This window comes from Athene cunicularia (genome assembly GCF_003259725.1).
Source record: "Athene cunicularia isolate RWA chromosome 10 unlocalized genomic scaffold, athCun1 chr10_part1, whole genome shotgun sequence".
Classification (NCBI taxonomy): domain Eukaryota; kingdom Metazoa; phylum Chordata; class Aves; order Strigiformes; family Strigidae; genus Athene; species Athene cunicularia.
In genome coordinates, this window is record NW_020799112.1 from 11,557,231 (window position 1) to 11,576,346 (window position 19,116).

The 19,116-nt window shown below is 35.1% G+C and overlaps 1 protein-coding gene across 7 annotated transcripts in view; it reads right to left on the reverse strand.

Moving 5' to 3' along the window:
* The window catches only part of MEF2A (myocyte enhancer factor 2A), an 83,015-nt gene that overhangs the window by 48,290 nt on the left and 15,609 nt on the right, over positions 1-19,116 (reverse strand). For 5 of the 7 annotated variants that reach the window (XM_026855749.1, XM_026855745.1, XM_026855750.1 and 2 more), the window contains exons 1-3: positions 13,242-13,296; positions 8,009-8,204; positions 1,968-2,171 (exon numbers count right to left, since the gene is read on the reverse strand). In XM_026855749.1, the coding sequence (XP_026711550.1) occupies positions 1,968-2,171; positions 8,009-8,062 (258 nt within the window). In that variant the 5' untranslated portion in view covers positions 8,063-8,204; positions 13,242-13,296. Of the gene's footprint in view, positions 1-1,967; positions 2,172-8,008; positions 8,205-13,241; positions 13,297-19,116 lie in introns of those variants that run through there. The other 2 variants (XM_026855746.1, XM_026855747.1) reach the window with 1 other exon arrangement.

Consider the following 19,116-nt stretch of genomic DNA (forward strand, 5'->3'; position numbering starts at 1 on the left):
CAGGTGGAGCAAATCTGAAATGCAGTCAGTTGCAAAAAATGGAACTGCAGAGTACCTCTCTGAAATACTGTACACTTTTTTTTTCCCCCCCTGGAATCCAACACAGAGAAAACACTGCTCTATCATACATATATCAAGCTTGTAAATATTTCATCCTACCGATTTAACCTTTCCATCCAGAATACAGCCATAAAAGCATATATTTTCCCTGCAAAAAAGTATACACTCCCCTCTTTGGTTAAATAACTTTTTCCCAAATAAAAAAAAAAAAAACCAAAAACTTCTCAGACATGGGGCTAATCTGAAGAGACTGGGAGATGCACTCCTAAATTATACTGTTTGAAAAATGAGACTAAAGTCCCAAATCCCACAGTACTATAATACAGTAAATCTACAGAGGAAAATTAGTAAGAATCTGTAGATGAGTCCTTGCATGTTCCCCCAGTAGAAACCATACGTGCATGTGAGTACTACCTGTAGGTTTTTTTATGCAGTTGACTGGGGTCAAATGCTTGACACACACCCACCACCAAAAAAAAAAAAAAAAAAAAAAAAGGTAGCTTTGCATAGAAATTCTTTTGGAAAAGGTTCTTAGTCCTCATGATGTGAAGAAGCACTACTACAGAAGTCATAACACAAAAGAGGCCTCAGATGCAGAACAAAAAACTCAGCCTGGCTAACTGACTTGCTTGTTTCCCTATCTCAAATTCACATCTGGCACAATCAAAAGCTCATCCAGAAAGAATTAGGTTTTCCCTTACTCTACAGTGGCTATCCCTTATTTTCACTAATCAAGTGACTAAGTAATATCCTTCAACTCTTCAAAGCTTGCATTATCCCTCTCATTAGTACTCAGTGCTGAAGACAGAAGTTGGGGAGGTTTTCTCTCTGATCGTAAGAGGAAGTTGACAAATTAGCAGGGAATCTTCTCAGAAAGAAATACAAGGCATCGGTCTATTTCCCAGCTTTGTCAATCTGTTTTTTTCTTGAAAACTTATTTACAAAATCAGCTAGTATCCTCCCTGTACTCTGTGATCCCCTTGGCAATACACTCTCCAGCTATATGAGGCTAATCACTATTCCTAAATCATTCCTAAAAAGCAAAGCATTTGTTCAGAAGACAACTTCAGAATTTAAATTAAACACTTAAGTCAGCCACCTGTTTTAGTCTATTTACAGGACTACTGGAGACATGATTTATCTGAAATGCAGTTACAGTACAAAAAGGCTCGAATTGCCAAGAAAATACTTGATTTCTACTACACCTACTTTAGAAATTATGTACTGGAAAGAGTTTCTATTTAAAGCACAAGCATAATAATAATAGATTAAACCAATACCTTTGAGTAAATATATTCAACCTATTCTATTACTGCAGAAACTGCAGTCACTCTACTGCTATGTTTTTACTGACATACAGAGTGACTGGACAACAAATTTAATTAACTTCATCTGCTCCACAGATTCACTTTTTTTGTTGGCTTTTTTGGCTGAACAAGGGGCAGCACAGGCTGTGGGTTATTCAATGTGTGTGCAACATTTGACTGGTAAAGTAGCTACTACCTCAGAACAGGGGCCAAGCATAATTGTTTGTTTGGCTGAGGGCACTCTTTGGACCTTATTCTCCATCCAATTGATTTTTTACATTAAAACCTTGAACACTTCGCCCCCTCTCTCCCCCAGAAAAACAACCGTCTTTCACACCTCTATTTCCATTGCCAAATGTGGTTGAAATCAAACACGTTTCCCAGAAACTGGCAGAGGGTGGAGGGCAGATGGGAAAACAACATGGCTGTAAAGATGACTTAGTGCCTTAGAGAAACCAGACTAAAAGCAGTAGTCGACATTTTATGACAAGGTTTTCAAGTTAAATACATTTGGTTAAAATATCTTAAAATATTATAATATTGCTCATATTTGAAGTATTAACGAGACAAGAAAACTGACGTGTCTTTTCAAATTGTTACCTCAACGATATCTGAGTTGGTTCTGCTTTCATGGGGCTCGTTGTATTCTGTGTATTTAAGAAGAACTTTGTCCATATCAGTGCTGGCATACTGAAAGAGTTTGTTAGAGCTGTTAAAAATGATGAGTGCTATTTCACAGTCACAGAGTACACTCAACTCATATGCCTTCTTCATTAATCCAAACTTCCTCTTTGTAAAGGTGACCTAGAGAAGAAAGAATAATGATTTATTTCTTTTTTAGACACATGACAAGGGTTTGAAGGACTATTATCAAGAATTCAAGGAATACACAAACTGAGTCTACACTATTTATTCCTACTAACAAGCAACGTAAACTTGTACACATGTTCAGTTAACAGAATTGCCTGTCATATTTGGGTGTCATTTTTAGGGTCAATGCTCTATATGAGACTAAGCTAATCTGTTACACCCCCCCAGCTCTCCACTGGTACATAACTACCATGGAGAGTTAAAGTTTGTAGGATCCTCTGTTCAACTGACACGGACTTTCAATATTTTCTTTGGCGGTGATCAGTTAGTCTGTAACTAGTTTACATGCTACTCATAACCTTAATTCTAATAAAATTAAAGCAAACAGCAGTATTAGTGGAAGCAACACTGTTACTATGTAATATGATTCTAATTACACAAAGCTAAGAAACATTCTTATTTTGTTGCTATTAAACCATCTAATCAGATTCACTTATATTTTTAGGCTATTTTCTGCCACTTGGGAACAGCATGAAACAATCATTCTGTCCAATTATAACTGATGAAGGAAGATAAATCCATTACAGACCACCACAAAGAAGCATTTGCCTATGCGAAGGGAGGAAAATAGCTATAAAAATCACTATCAACTACACAAAAAGTTTTTTAAAAATCATTCCTTTCACAAGATTTCAATTAAAGATATAAGAGTATCTATGTATTATCACAATAAGACATCAAGTTGAATCAACACAGGCCTGATGCTAAGGCCAACTTTTCTTAAAGGACAGTATTTTTGCTCAAGGACAGTATTTTTACTAAACGTTCTCTTTAAGTGTCTCAAAAAGATACTTAATCTACCACTATGAAATCATGTTCTGAGACCTTTCAAATAAATATGCTATTTTTTGATCTAGCCTTTCAATCTGAGCTTCAGTACCAAACGGAATACCTCTGTCTAGGGCCATCACACCCCCATAGTACAATTCAAGTATACGCTTCTGTGACAAGCAAGTGACCTACATGCCCTATATGTTTAACGGACAATAATCAGTATACTCTCACAAGATAGGAATGAGGTAAAACACAAGAAACGATCAAAACTGTTTTATGGGTTTCTATAGTTTAACATGTTAATTACATCAAGTTTTTGGAAGATGGATTGGAAAATTCTGTGTATACACACCTCAAGGCATTTTTTTCCAGATGTGCATATTACTTTTTCTAATACTATCCATAACACAAAATACATACTATCCTTCCCACCACATAAATAGTCTCAGAATGATGCAGACTGATACACTAACAACACTGTGTACACAGCATGCTGAAAACAACTGTATTATTAAAACAGTATATGCATATTTTGCTCTTCTGCCACCAATGTCTGCAAAAGTACTGTGGACCTGACATTCCTTTCCCACTATAAAACCGTATCCATGTGCATCAAAAAAGACCCTAACAAAACAACCCTAAAAAAACCCAACCATTTTTAACATGTGCCCCCTACTCCCAAAAATGCACTATGCCTATGATTTTTGTAAACCCAGATTGTTAACACTTAGACAAAGTAGGAATAGAGGCAATAAACAGAGACCTAAAAAGATGAGAATATGGAATGCCAGGTGTTTTATGATAACCATAGTTTCACCTAAGTTCCTTTGCAGTGTTTCTAACAAGAACTTTTTAGGTTTAAAGACCACTAATCACAGAGCCTTTTGTGAGGCTTGAATAATCTGTGTTCAGATGAAAAACGAGTACTTACCATAACTTTTTTATTCAACCCTTTCAAAGCACGTTTGGTGAGAAGCTCCATTAAGATTCAGCACTATCTCTGAAACAATTTTATGTAAGAGTGCTGTAACACATTCACAGTTCAACTAGGGTAAGCAAATCTTTTTACCTACTTTGTTTAACAATTACAATACATTAGTGAGAAAAGATGCCCAAAAAAAAAAAAAAAAAAAAAAAAAAAAAAAAAAAAGGACAGACTTTACCTTAATGCATCTTCTGTTAGTATTTTATTTTCGGTTACCATTTCAACAAGCTGACCAAGTACACATGTAGGTTTTACTGGGCTATATTTTTTTCTAAATGCAGTTGGAGATTTCTATCCACATCTAAGACAATACAGACACTTTTTAAAAACAGATGTTGTATAAGTCTCCTAGAAGTTCTGTCACTTTACACATGCCTTCTTTCATAACATGTGGGATTTATTTATCCTATCCTGGATGGGACACTAAGAATTACTTTTTCTGAATCCTGCCTGGGAAACAGAGTTTTTTTAAATAGCCATTGTTCTTCCAATATTTCAATTACAAGACACTTAAAGAGATTATTACCTGAACATGTACAGGTATAGACAGGTACTATTCTTTAGTTTTTGCCATTAACAAGATATGTGTGCGCTACAATATTTTGAGAAGTCATTAAATGAAAAGACTGAAAGCTTTAGTTTCACTGAGGAACCATGTGATCCTGGGCAAGGGATGTTAATGTCTCTACTGAAACAGTATTCTTCTTGCCTCTTGTAAGGCTACTTCACTTGTGAGATATTTTACTTGTGAGATTCTCAGCTAGCACCCATTTCTCACTTTGTGTTTGGACAGTGCTTAGCACAAACTCCGCTACCACTGCAGTCCAAGCCTTATTTTAATGCAAACAGGCTATTATAAAATCAGTTTTCATTCAGTAACTCAGAAAGCAGAATATTAATTCTGCAAATTTATCTAATTTATCTTTTTTTTTCCCTTGCCATTTAGGACCACAGTAAAAACAAAAATATGTATCTTTATTGCAGGCCAATGGCTTCCTCAGCACTATTCTAATATTGGTTAGCAAAAAATGGGCGAGGAGAGAGCAAAGGCAGCAAGATTGAGTTCCTTTGATATCTAATTTACTGTACTTTATTCTCTTCAGCTTAATGAAGATAAATGTCCTACAGCTCATTCAAGCAGATAAGACTGCTTAATTAATAATACAATGACAGTCTCATGACTATTGTAATCCCCCAGAGTAATGGTCTATATATTCTGGTTTGAGCTCACATACAATCCCATCAGAAATAAGATGCTTCTGATAAAACAATAGCTTTTCTTTGCCATGTAAGTTATATAAACTTGCTCTGCCGGCAAAGCTCTACCTCATTCTACTCGTATTTTCAAACAAAAACCCCTAAAGATTATACTAAACATCTACAGAGAACATCATATGCATGTTCATAGTGACCTACTAACCAGCTGCATATGCCACAGAAAAACTGAGAGAACAGAACTGAACTAACGCTTTCTGTTCGGCAAAACAAACCCTAAATGCCCCCCTTATCTAGGTCAATGAAAAAAAAAAAAAAAAAATCTCTGAAGTAAATTAATACCTAATAATATCCAGTGCATCAGGGCATTTCAGTTTGTTAAAACTCTATATACTAGCTACCAAACCCACAGGACACCAGTGGGGTTAAAGAACACCATCAATACCTCTACACATAAAAAATTTGGCTCCGCTAACAAAACCTATTTAATCTCTTTAAAACCTTTTCAAAACCAAAATGCAGTATGTTATCACCTCTGAGCTTCCACATAAAACGGATAAGGCAAGCCTAATTCCATTTTTAAATTGGATCTTAAAGCCTCTTCCTATTCACTAAAAAGCCCCTAAATGTGCTAGCCATAAAACAGCCAGAAACAAAACCTAGAAGTTAATCCCCATAGTTCACTTCAGACACAGCAATGATACAAATGGGCTAAAATCTGATACAAATGCAGTAATACTTCTCCTCTCCATTGTTCCAACCCAAACAATGAGATGGGGAATCAAAAAAAAAAAACAAAACAAAACACCAAAACACAACTCCCCTGAAAAAACCACCACCACACCAAAGTAAGGGTATAACACTATTTCTGTTTCAAGTAGAACAAAACCAAGGTTGTCCAACTTACTGCAAATAAGATTAAAAATGGGGGGGAGAGGGGATATCAATTTCCACCTCTTCAACATGCCTGAAGTTCTAGAGCAAAATCTGAAAGAACTGAAGTTATTAATTCATCTACTTCTACTAGGGGTACTGAAGACATTTATCTATATCAAACACACAATCACTGTGTGATTAAAGCTGTTCAAACACAATACTTGGCTTTCTCCCAAACTCCAATAATACTTTTCTTGCTATATATAGTCTTCTCAGAGTTTACATTGCTTTAAAGTGATACAGGGAGAAAAAACAATCCTGATTTCACAAACAAAACAATGGGCTCTGAGCTGACGTGCCAGCAGCAGGACAGTCCCACAGAATTCTGACACTGTCAAGCTGGTGCTCAGAAGTTAAGAAAGAAAATCAAATACTAGAAAGAGAACAGAGAGCAAACATCAGTACACCACTATGTAAGTCCATGGTTTGCATGCATTTTGAACACTGTGCAGTTCTGGGTCCCTTTGCCACCAAAAATAATGTAGCAATACTCAAGAAGGTTTAGGGAAAAACAGCAAAAATGGTCAAAAGTATGGAATAAATATTAAAACGTCTAAATAAGCTAGAGTGCTTCAGCCTTAAGTATTTTAAAAGAAAATAAGAAAACATGGCAGGGGTCCACAGAATAACAAGCAAGATGGACAGACTAGGTAAGAAGTGACTGCTTGCCTCTTCCATACAGGAGCTAAGTAACTAGCAGAACCATGACAACAGGTACATGAAAAGGTGTTTCTTGAAACAACAGGTAATCAGATCTATAGGAAATCCTAGACAAAAGATGTTTGTAAATGCTGCAACTTTATAAGGGCTCAAAGGATAACTGAACAAGTTCACTGGCGGGGGCGGGGAAAACCACAAAAAAAATCCATTAATGGTTACTAAATATACGGAAACCACATCCAGCTCAGGAAATCCCTGAGCTAAGAATAGTTAGAAGCTGGAAGAGGATTAGAGAGTAGCGTAACATGTGCATCTCCATCCTACACTTACACTAATAACCATCACTGGACAAAAAAATACTGGCCTAGTGGCATCTCTGGTCTGACCCACTAAGACTATTCTTAAAGATTATAAATCGTTCCTACAATACTTCTCCTTACAAATGGTAGCTTCCAGATACCCCACTATACATTTCAATATCCAGTTAAAATTTTGTTTCATATCTCATGTAGCAATTTAGAAGTTAAGAGGAAACACTAGTTCTACAGTCATCAACTTTTGGTACTTTTCAGGTTCACGGGACACCCCTTCATTAGGGCAAGAGCAGCCAAGTAAGCAGCTCCTCCTGAAACAGTGCACTTGGAGTACTCCTCCCATTTGACTGACTGTTTTTAAAGACTGTTGTAGCAAACAGCTCCTAGAAGAAATATAAATCAAAGTTTTTAAACAGATTCATGTTAACACATTGCTATATCAAACCACTGTAGATCATTGCCCATAGCTGTGACAAACTCCTCTCACAAAAAGGCTGTAGCAAATGCTTTTACTACATCTTTTCTGAATTTCTCGTCTTTTATCTTCATTACTGTGTGTTCCTGGTAGCTATCAAATCAAGTAAGGTGTCTGTTTTAACATGATCCTCCACTCTGCTTGAAGTACAGACTAGGGTACCATTAAGTAGTTTTACAGTGAATTTGATTTAAAGTAGTAATTGATATTATTTATAAATAACAATTTTCCCCTCAAACAGTAGTAAAACCACTGAGACATATTTCTTATTTGTATTCTGGTAATGCGATCTGTAGATACATGAAGACAAAGCTCAGCTTTAGAAGAGTGAATTAAGATGACTATATTAAAAGTTTACATTCATTTTTAGGATTACTGATTAACTTGTTCATGCAGACACCTTGTTTCTCACCTGTCTGTTCCGTTCATCCATTATTCTTGTGATCTGTATTTTCTTTCTCCCCATTTTCAGCCTCTTTCTTTTGCTTTGCAATCCAGAAATATACTAATCCAAGAAATATCACTCTTCAGTATCCTAACACATGATACAGTTTTCCTTTAGTTTGTCTTCAGCTTGAGAAAAGTTTCCTGTTTCTTCTTACAAGAACCTAAAAAAATAACATTTTGAAAAAAAAATTATTTTACAGATTGCTAAAGAGGAAGCATTATTAAACACCTGTATAGCCATAAAACATGCACATGCGTAAAATAATTTCAGTGAAGAACCAAGTATTTTCATTAGTAAAATATTACACTACATACTTTGTTCCAATTAAACAAACTCCAACTAGTTTGCTAGATTCTACCTACAAACTACAGATTTAAATGACCAATAACTTCATACACATTCACTTGGATGACTTAAAAATTTACAGTTGTCAAAGGAGATAGTGCTCACCACTCTAAGCTTTAGGCCTTGAGTTATCTGAGGTTTCAGAAATTTACCCACAAAGTTTTGGTGATCCATTCATTATTTTAGGAAACCTTATAGAGAAACCACCTTGAGTTTCCTGTTTCTCTTTTTAAATTATCATGACGAGAATGAAACAAAGCCACAAGAAGTTTGTGTTCCTAAACTAAATTACATCTCATTTTGTAAAACAACATTTGGGGTTTCATTGGGAAGCAGAAGGGAGAAAGAAATAGGGAGTATCTTTACTTAAAGATAAAGACCAGAGAAAATATTTTCACAACAGAACTATTTCACAGCTACTAAAATATCAATGAATAGTTAAAGCATTCACATAGTTACTGTCTCTCTGATAAGCTGTAAGTTACACATTTGTCAATAACTGATTACCAGTCCAGCGCGCATTTCATTTTGTTGTATTGTTTAGAAAGATAAATGTGCATGCAACTTGAAAAGCCAATGTGTCATCATAATATTTTAATCTGGGACTACTGCACTGAGTGACTTGTAAAACACTGATACTTAACAAACTTTAAATGCATTTTTGGAACACGGTTCAGCTTGCCTTTTTTTTTTTTTTTTTTTTTTTTAACCAAACTGCTTTAACTGTAGGATAACATTCAACAAAACTGGTCAACAATTGTATATGAGAATGTATAAACACAAAATAGGTACACCTTATTCTATTACCACCTAATACCCATTTAAATAAAGGGCTAAAAGGCAGCCACAATATTAGACTATAACCTCTCTAACTTTCCAGCCCAAAATGTCTTTTGAAATCAAGACTTGCATATTTTTAATACGGGTGTCACAATGCCATATCCTTGAGGCCATGTGTAGAAAGTGGTGCAGCCACATCACCATCAGACAGTTAATAAGCAGAGACAGCAAGAGGCGATTAGTCACAGGCTACACTTCACAATACATTCACTTTACACAGAGGAAACAACTATGACATTTTTATGCAGCTTGGGAGAAAAAAAAAAAAAAAAAGAGGTGAAGGAACATCACAAAATAAAGGGATGTCATTTTATATTTACCTGATATCAACAAAGGACTGATTTGGTAAAACATCATAAAACACCCAACAGAATTTAGAAGTACTGTTCCACGGAATTTAAGATCAAATCAACTCTAAGATTATGTGATGTCCACTTGTTAAAAACATATGCACTAGACAGTGTTTATATAGCGAAACACTTGAATGCAATGCTGATGCATGCTTTTCTTTTATTTTCTTCAAGAAAAAAATTTATTCTACAGCATTGCTACAAAAGTATTAAGAGTTAGCTAAGGCCAGATGACCAAGTCTCTACACAACCAATAGCACAGAGCAAATATTTTACATGGAAAGGAACAGTTGGCATATAAATTTATACCTTTTTTGTTAAAAAACAAACTAAGAATGTTCACTGGACCGTAAGCTGCAACTCATAAAACATTCAGTCTTAAGTCAGCTGCCCACTTCTTAAAGAAAAAAAAAAAAAAAAAAAAAAAAAAAAAAAAAAAAAAAAAAAAAATCAGCTCATGCTATGACCAGACATTAAATTTAGTTCCATGAAAATCTGGTTACATTCCTTGAACATACCTAATAAAAGGGTCTCTATAAGCAGTTCTTAATGCTTGTTTTCTCCTTCATGTGTGGCTTCCTTTTTTAAATATACCATACATTATCGAAACAGTTCTCTGAATACAGAATTACCAGGTTCCTTCTGCTGCTTTTTAAAAGCACTCACCATCATAACTAGTACATGCTAATAACCACCACATGTGAGACCAATCCATCTGATCCAGCATTTTATCTGTGGCTATTAGCAACTATCACTAGGATGGTAAACAACGAACATAAAACCAGAATGAGCATACATCACTTAAAAGCAATATTTATAAACCATTTTCTCCAAATATTCAGTGATTTTTCAATCAGGAACTTCTGGAGTTATATATGGAATCAGATTTAAAGCTGTTCATCAAATCTTCTTCCATGATTATTACTTCTGATTCTGTGTAAATTTTTAGCACCTAGAAGCAATGACTTCCACAGCTTAGTTATGCATCCAAGTACAAGATACATCCTTTCATTTCAGCCTGATCCTGCTAATTATATTTGGTATCCAAAGATTTTTAATTATACAAGGCAGTAAACAAACAGCCATCCTCACCTTTCACATTAGTTCTAATTTTGATGCCTGTATTGTATCTTCCTTCAGGTACCTTTAATCAAAACTAAAGTATCTTACTCCAGTCAACTATTTCCTACAGAAAAGCCATCCTCCGGCCAGCCATCCTGTCCTGCTCTCTACCCTTTCCAGTTACACACTCTTTTTCTGAAACAGTAGGACAGCCAGTGTGTACAGTATACAAGATAAAAGGCATACCTAATTTTATTGTAATCTCCCATAAATTTATACAGTCATTACAATATTTTATGTTCTACTGCATTAGATGTACACACAGGCAAATTTATGAGTTCTCAAAACTTTCCTAAGGAAACAGACCTATGCTCCAGAGCAGAATTTTAAAACTCCTACATGGAACCACACACTTTCTTCATACAGTCTTATCTCAGTCACTCAGCTCTTCCATCTTCCGCAAGAGTTACTCAAATTATGCAGTAAATAAGGATCTCATGGGAGAACACAGTAGAGAGGAAGAGAAATATGACATGAGATTATGCAATATATATATATATATACACTTAAGTCTAGAAATTAAAAGAGATGCACAAATATTTTCCATGAACTAATGGAAGAAACAGCAGCACGGAAACATTCTTATCTGCTCCACATACCATCAGACAAAGGAAAATGGGAAAACTGAAAGCAATTCTCACCAACATTTTGCTACAATTTTGGGGTGTTATTTCAGGGTCTTTTAAGATTAGTATGCTCTATTAGGCATAAATGCATCAATCCACTTCTCATTTAAGACCTTTGCCTCCTTAATCAGTCCACTGTTGCCTCTCATCTCAGATCCGCTACTTTCTTCAATGTCAAGCGCTTTTCTCACTTAACAAATTCCAAATTCTTATTTGTATGTCTGTCTGGGTCCAGCCTCTCCTCCCTCTTCACAGGTTGCTATGGACACCAGACACCTGGCTTTGAAATACATTTGCCAAAAGCAACCCAGCTCTGAAATACAGCATCCCTTTCATTTTGAAGTCACATATAAGATTATTTTCAAAGCTGAGAATTGAAACCTAAGTTTGACATGAGCTTAGGGTAGAAAGGATCTTGACACTAACTGCAAAAATCAGAGTAAACTGTACAGTAAAAAGCCACTTTTCACAAGTGCTCAGAAAATCCAAATGAGAAGTTACCAGCAATGACAAATGCATGTTACATTTCTCATGGGAGCAATGACTCTTCCTTTTTCTAATCCTCAATCATGCCAGAGTTGCATTTTTTTTTTCCCATCCTGACCAGGAACAAAACTATGTAAGACAAGATACAAGACTGCATCCACTACATGTTTACATCAAAAAATAACTAGCAGTTTTTTTGCTAAATCACAGTTGCACAGCAAATGTACGGAGGTAAAATTCTTCAGTCCCAAAGCCATTTCATCTAGATCACCAACAAACTTTTGCCCAAATAAAGCCAAACTAGTACACATATATGAAGATCAACAGACATTTATTTCTGAAAGTAAGCATGAAACTAATGTGAAATAAATTTGATGAAGGTAAAGTTCTACTTCCTTAAGTGACAGAATCAAATTGCAGCCACCAAAACTGCTTTACATTACCTGCATAGGCACACAGAGGCAAAATAGTTTCTTTTTTTTCCTCCTCCCTTTTTTTTAAAGAATTTCAGACATTTATTAAGCAATAAGAATAAGCAGAGAAAAAGAAGGCAAAACACCCATGTGCTTCATGATAAGCTTCAAATAGAAAATAATGTCAGCTTGTAATAACAGAAAGAAAAATTGTATTTGTGGCTGTCCAAATAAAAACCTCTATTATCATGACTGCATATTTTCAGGCACCCAGATCAGTTCATTTGTTCTCAAGGTTGCTTATGGTTTCATAAATAGCAAGAGATATATAACTTTTAAAGCAAGGAAACAGTATTTGACCTATTTTTAAATATTCTTTCAAGGGTTCAGTGGAAACAAGTTATATTTGTGCAGAACTCCACAAGGTCTTGAAGCCTTCTGGCAGAACAGGTTAGGAAAAACTGTGTCAGAACTATACTCCTTCCATTTATTTCCCTCTGCCTCTGTTTTTTTGGAACTTCCATGCCACCATCACAGTTACAGGTTACATTTGACAGTAACCATCTCATCACAGCTCATTTACTGCAATGCACACAAAGAAATGAGTGACGTCAGATAATTTGCATGATAACTCTCAAAAGCCACAGCTGCATGAAAACACAGATCTGTATAGATGCATCTTACAGTGGTAAGCCTTAGGTAAGGCTTACTAAATAGCAGACAGTGATTTTTTACTAAATCAAGGGTAACAGGTATTTTTCTAATCTTAAAAGGAGCCTGCAAGATAGTTTTGTAGATTTGGCCCCTAAACATGAACTGATGGGCATAGATTGCAAAGCCAAATCATGGCCAAACTACACACTCACTGGTAATTCTAACACTCTGAATGCTTACTAAGAATGTGACCAGAATATAAATATTCCCATACATATCAAGATGGAGATGAGGCTCATCACCACGTGTTGACTGTTTTACATTAACAAGGCAGATAGAGTATGTCATTTTTCCATAGTACCTGTAAATATGTGAAGTGTCCTTTCTCCCTGCCCGACAGTGCTAAGTGGAAATAACTAGGGGGGGGGGGAAGAGTTGAGTCTCAAACAATGTCTTCACCAAAATAATTAATCAGACAATTAAAGGGCTGTACGGAGCTGGGTCAAACATGACTCTCAGACACGATTTTACTGTCCAGAAGTGAGAGATAAAAACATTGTTTTCTTCATAACCTCAAAGAGAATGTAAACCTGTAACTCCAGACACCTTTTTTCCTAAATACCAAACTAATTATACAAAATATATTCACTTAGATTTGGATCTGCACTGAAACATGCTGAGAGCCATGGGATGTTATTACTGTGCTCTAAACGTTCTACCAGCCCTGCTCCAAAATTAATTGCTACCACTTTGAAACTAGATTTTTAAATTAAGATTTCAAGCAAAGGGACTCTATCTACCTATACATTTGCACTGAACAGAGATAACTCAGATTCTTGCTGTTTTTGCAGAGGTGTGCAAAAACAGTAACAAAAATGTTCTCTACAGCCACATTTCTACAGCCCTGTCATCATACATTGCTGTAAGTAATGTCAAATCTAAGTGTAAAAAACAATAGCACAGCCTACCCCTTTAAAACAAGACTACATGTTGTCATTTATCTCACACTTCTTGCTGTACCACAGTATTAGGAAATAAATCTTTTTTCCATCCTCAGTTTAGAAGCCATTCTTCTACATCCAAGTAAAGCCTTACAGTAAATAAGACTGGCTTCAGCTAGCAAGGGATACACAAGCATTGTTATAAAACAATAATACAACTCTTAGCCAAAATAACTTTTTTTAAAAAGTGGGGCAACATAAAAAACAGGAAGCCATAAACAATTCTTTATTGATATTCTTTTTTTATGCATCACAAAACACTTGTTTCTTTCAGCTGAGAACAACATACGTCTTTGATACTACACCATTTAAGTAAACCGTACTTCTAAGAGTGGATTTGTGCAGATTCGCAACTAAACATGTTCCTCAGTTTCCACGTAAAAAATCAAATCTATTTTTGAGCTTCTAATTTGTACACAGTTTTTCAAATGTTCAAAGTTTTGAAGGCATATTAGAAGAGATCTCAAAGTACTTTCAAAAATATGGTCTTACTGAAGAACTTCAACTTCTGAATACTATTTAAATATACAGTTGCTCAAAATGGCCTTTTCTGGCATTCTTTTCCATGCAGAAAGTCCCATCTAAGATGAAGTAAAATAACTATATTTTCTTACAAGCACAACTACATAAATCCAAGCTGTATGAAAAATGAACTAAGATTCAGATGCCTGTTTTTAAAATTAGTTTTATTACTCCTAGAATAAATATTTTTTTTTTTTAAATCTACATTTTCTGAGCTGATGGACCAGTTTTTGAGAACTATCAGCATCACCCATGACAGTACATGCACTCCTGGATAATATAATAAATGAAGCATTGTCAAGGATCAGGGACAGCCAGGAATTCTGTTCTAGTTATTTAAAATTAAATGGATTTACATTTCAATTAAGCACAATATCCAAATATTTTTCACACTGTTACATTGCTATAAATGTTATTTCTTAGCCTACTGCTCAAATCCAAAAAATATGTATCATCCCATTCTGAGTATTTATAGTCTCTAGAAGCAAAACAGCCATTATCAAGATATCTGTAAAAGCATACATCTTTACCACATATTTTACAGGGAAATTAGATTCTCTTTTATTATTCCCATCCATAAATTTGGTCTTAGTATTTTTCTAAAATAATTTATCTTTGCATTCTCAAAAGCACGTTCAAATGCAATTAGAAAATGTGATCTGGAAACTCATGAGCTAACAGTGGAGAAAGAAAACCACAGAAAGAGAACTAGACTTTCAATACTGGATTAAAATCCAATTTTAGATAGAAACAAAACTTAAAATATTAGGTAATCACAACAATTCTGTTGCCAGACTTCTACAAACAGATTAAGAAAATAACTGCATGACTGAATAGCAGTCTGGAAAACATGCTCCAGAGAGTTTCTCAAGAAACTTGTTGCTAATTTATCATATAACTTGTCAAAAGATGTGACTTTTCCACGGTATACAAAAAACAATCACAAAGAAAGATGATTCTGGACACTCCTAGCAAAACAAAACCCTATATTTAAAAGCTATGGCCAGGAAGACTAACCTGTTGCAAGTGAACCATAGCTTTTAGAACAACAAGGTCATTTTGATCACAATTTTAAATCTTTTGACCAGATAAGCCTCCCTTTTTTCACCATTTACAGTTCTTGGAATACTAATGAACTAGATGCAGAAATTTAATCTTAAATTTAGGTATGATTGCTCCACTATGAAATAGAAGAGTATTTGCAGGTATTTAATTAGTTTAAAACTCATTACACATTTCATAACTTTCACAATGACAGCTCAAAGTGCAACTAAAAGCATTTAAACACCAGTTTTAAACCCATAAACCTGTGTATAACATAAGCCACAGAGGGACGGTTTCTTTCCTGATATTATTTTTTATATATATATATAGATATAGATATAGATATAGATATAAAAATATAAAAAAAATATATTAAATGTTTTTCAAGATCAAAAACATCTGCCTCGAGGTTATTGTGAATCTGTAATGGCCATGCACCTTAACTACCATGTGGCCAAAAAAAAAAAAAGAGGCAGGGCACCACATGTCTTCTTATGAAAACTCTTCCTCTAAAGGAAGCCACCAGGATGTACCTTCCAAAATGCTGGTACAAACATGTCTACTAGAGATGGCTTTAAATTATACATAATTTCACCCACAACAAAAAGCTGTTGCAGAAGAGCTCTCTCTGTTACAGAGGACAAAACAAACCCCTGTAAAATGAACTTTTTACATTTAGCTTGGGGAGGGGGGAGGGGGGTACCATGCTGCTATTCTCAGCTGGGAAAATAATTTCCTTTCTTTAAAGCTACCCTAGTGATTCAGTAAGAATCAGATTAAAAGACACCTTCACAAACATTGGTCATAAATTAAACAAATACCTAACCGTGTGGACAACTAAAAAGTTCAGTTTAATGTTTTTCTTCATCCTGCAACAAGAAAGAAAAGAATACATACACAGGACTGTTCAGTTTCCAATTAACATTTACCAACCAAAATGGAGTTTTCTTCTGGTTTTGCAACATCTTAACACTTAAACAATCTTCAAGCTCATTGATGCATCTTTAGGTAACACATATTACATACCACTAAATTAAGTCATGGCTTTAAGAAAAACTACTATCATTAGGAAACCTATTTCCAGAAGTCTTCATATTTCATCAGTTACCGCTGTGACACGCCAGCATTAATTATTGCTATCTTGGCTCATTACTGTCCCATCTCAACTTAAGTTTATCAATAGATCAGAGAATACAGATAATCTTATTTTGCATAACATTTGGCAAAGGTATAGCTCACTATCTCATGAGTTCTCACAATACCTCAGCCCCACCTGCCACATCTATATTTATCTCTACATAAATCAGTAGAGCAAATCAGAGTACATACAGTGAGTAAGACTGGGGACTGCAAGTGGACACAGTTACAACAGCCAAATACTCTTCTAAAGTACTAAACTCATTTGCTCAGATTTCTATTAAATTCTAGACAAGCTATATCACCTGGGGGGTTTTTGTTTGGTCACTCACTGTTTTCATAATTTTATAGTTAATTAAACTGAAAGCTTTGCTTCTAGTTTTTAACATGGCCATGCCACACTGAATTCAGGGACCGGAAATTTAAATATAAGCAACATGACAAAGTAACCTTAAAAATTCAGGTTCCTGGCATTTCTATTTGGATATCCTTATCCATAAGGAGTATTGTTCTTTTTTGCCTCTGAGAATTACATGATTTAAGTACATTATCTTTTCTGAGGAGTACTAACAATTTTAGTGGGTGCTTGGGGGCAAAGACAGGGGCTAATTTTACAATCACTCAGAACCTCAACAAATAACCTAAAGAACCAAACATTCATAAACCAAAAACTGGACAAAAATACCCTTCTATTTAAGTTCTGACATATCATAGCCACATCTTGCAGCTAGATTGTTTAGGAAAAAAAAAAAAAATGAACACCTGAAAGCAACATCAGAAAAATACTAATAGTGTACTACTATTACACATAGTTCAAAATTAAACAAGGTGCCAACTGAGCTAACTGAAACAGCATCCTGACATAAAATTTAAAATTTACAGAAATGAAGACAGGCAGAAAAAACATTCAGAATGCAGCACATACTATAGGGCAATGTTATGAGATTTATTATTCTTATCCTTCAAATACTCTCTTTTAAAAATGTATTCAAATTTTGCAAGCTGCACTTCAGTTTCCTTGTCACAGATGCCAAATAAGCATTTCTCCAGTTAACTAAAACATTGTCTGTTCTCACTAGATTAAAACTGACTGGTGTATAACTGGCACAGTTTCCCAAGGCAAGAGTAGAAACCGTAGCAGATTTTTCCTTAGGAAGTACGTATATAAAAGGCATTTGATTGCCTTTGGTTTTCCGTTTCTTCTACTGGAAAAAAACAAAGGACATAAATCATTAGGTAATTTTATCTGACACTGAGTTTAGCTAATGTAGAAAACTGTACAAGCTTGGTACTTCAGAAAAGTTATTTTGTGATTTGCAACAAGACTTTTGAAACTCAGTGAAGTTCTGAACACTTATCAGTGACTCAACTTTTAGTAACTCACTACTTTTTACAAAGAGGAAAACTGTCCACTCTACATACAAAGTACAAACTGTTGAGGTAATGCAACAGCCGCATGACAGCAACTTCAACACATGTTACCGAACAAACTTTACGGCAGTCAAAAACATTTACAGCTGACTTCAGGAATGTAATGGGATACAAAGGCAGCCATAGCTTTCAAATGTTTCTGCTTATACCTTGTCCTATAGAGAGCTTCCTCAAACCAGACTTCAAACTGAAAAATGCCAGATTTTATTAAAGTTCTTAGTAAGGGACAGATGTGAGTAGATGAGACAATGGAAACATAGAAGGATTATAAACAAGATTCTTCCTTGCACATCGTGCCCTTGCAAGACGGGTCTTCATTTCCAAGTTTGGCTTCAGTCAACAATGGCTTTGTGACGCAGAGCACCATACGCTCCCATTTTCTACTTGGTAAATTTCTTCCCAAGGTTTAGCTCATTGTTAACTATATGCCTTTCCTGATGCTATATATCAGCCTTTCTTCAGGCTCTGTACAAAGTGCAAGCTCTACACTTCTTGCCCAACTCCCATTTCATTTTTTCTTATTTGGGTTTGTTTGGTGGTAGTGGTGGTTTTGGTTTAGTTCGGGTTTTGGTTTTGTTTTTTTACCTGCTAGGAGATGTAGTCTCCACAATGATTTCCCTCCTGAGCAGACTCTCTTTCTCACTAAATACACATTTCCAGTCTTCCAGAGGATTCCACCCCCCACTTTTAAAGGGAACAGAAGAGGAAAACCAAGAACAAATAGAAGAGATATTACATACTAAAGAATCTATAAGAAGCTTTAAATCACTGAACAATTACCCAGAAAGCTTTTTCAATAATTTATTCTATGTCTGATTAAATGACAGCATGCAGTCATATTGTTGAAATGAAACAATTATAAACCAGACAGACACGACAACATAATGCTTCAAACAGCCTGCATGCCTCAGTAAGACATTCAGTAAACCATAAAGACGCCTACACATTTTTAACAAAGATTAGTGGTAAGATTTTTTTCTGTGGCTGCCATAGCCTTTGTTCAAAACTGAATCTCTTCTAAAATTCAGATACACCACCAGTTCAAACTACTTAATTAAAAAAAAAAAAAAAAGTTACACCATACTTCAGAGAGATTAAAAT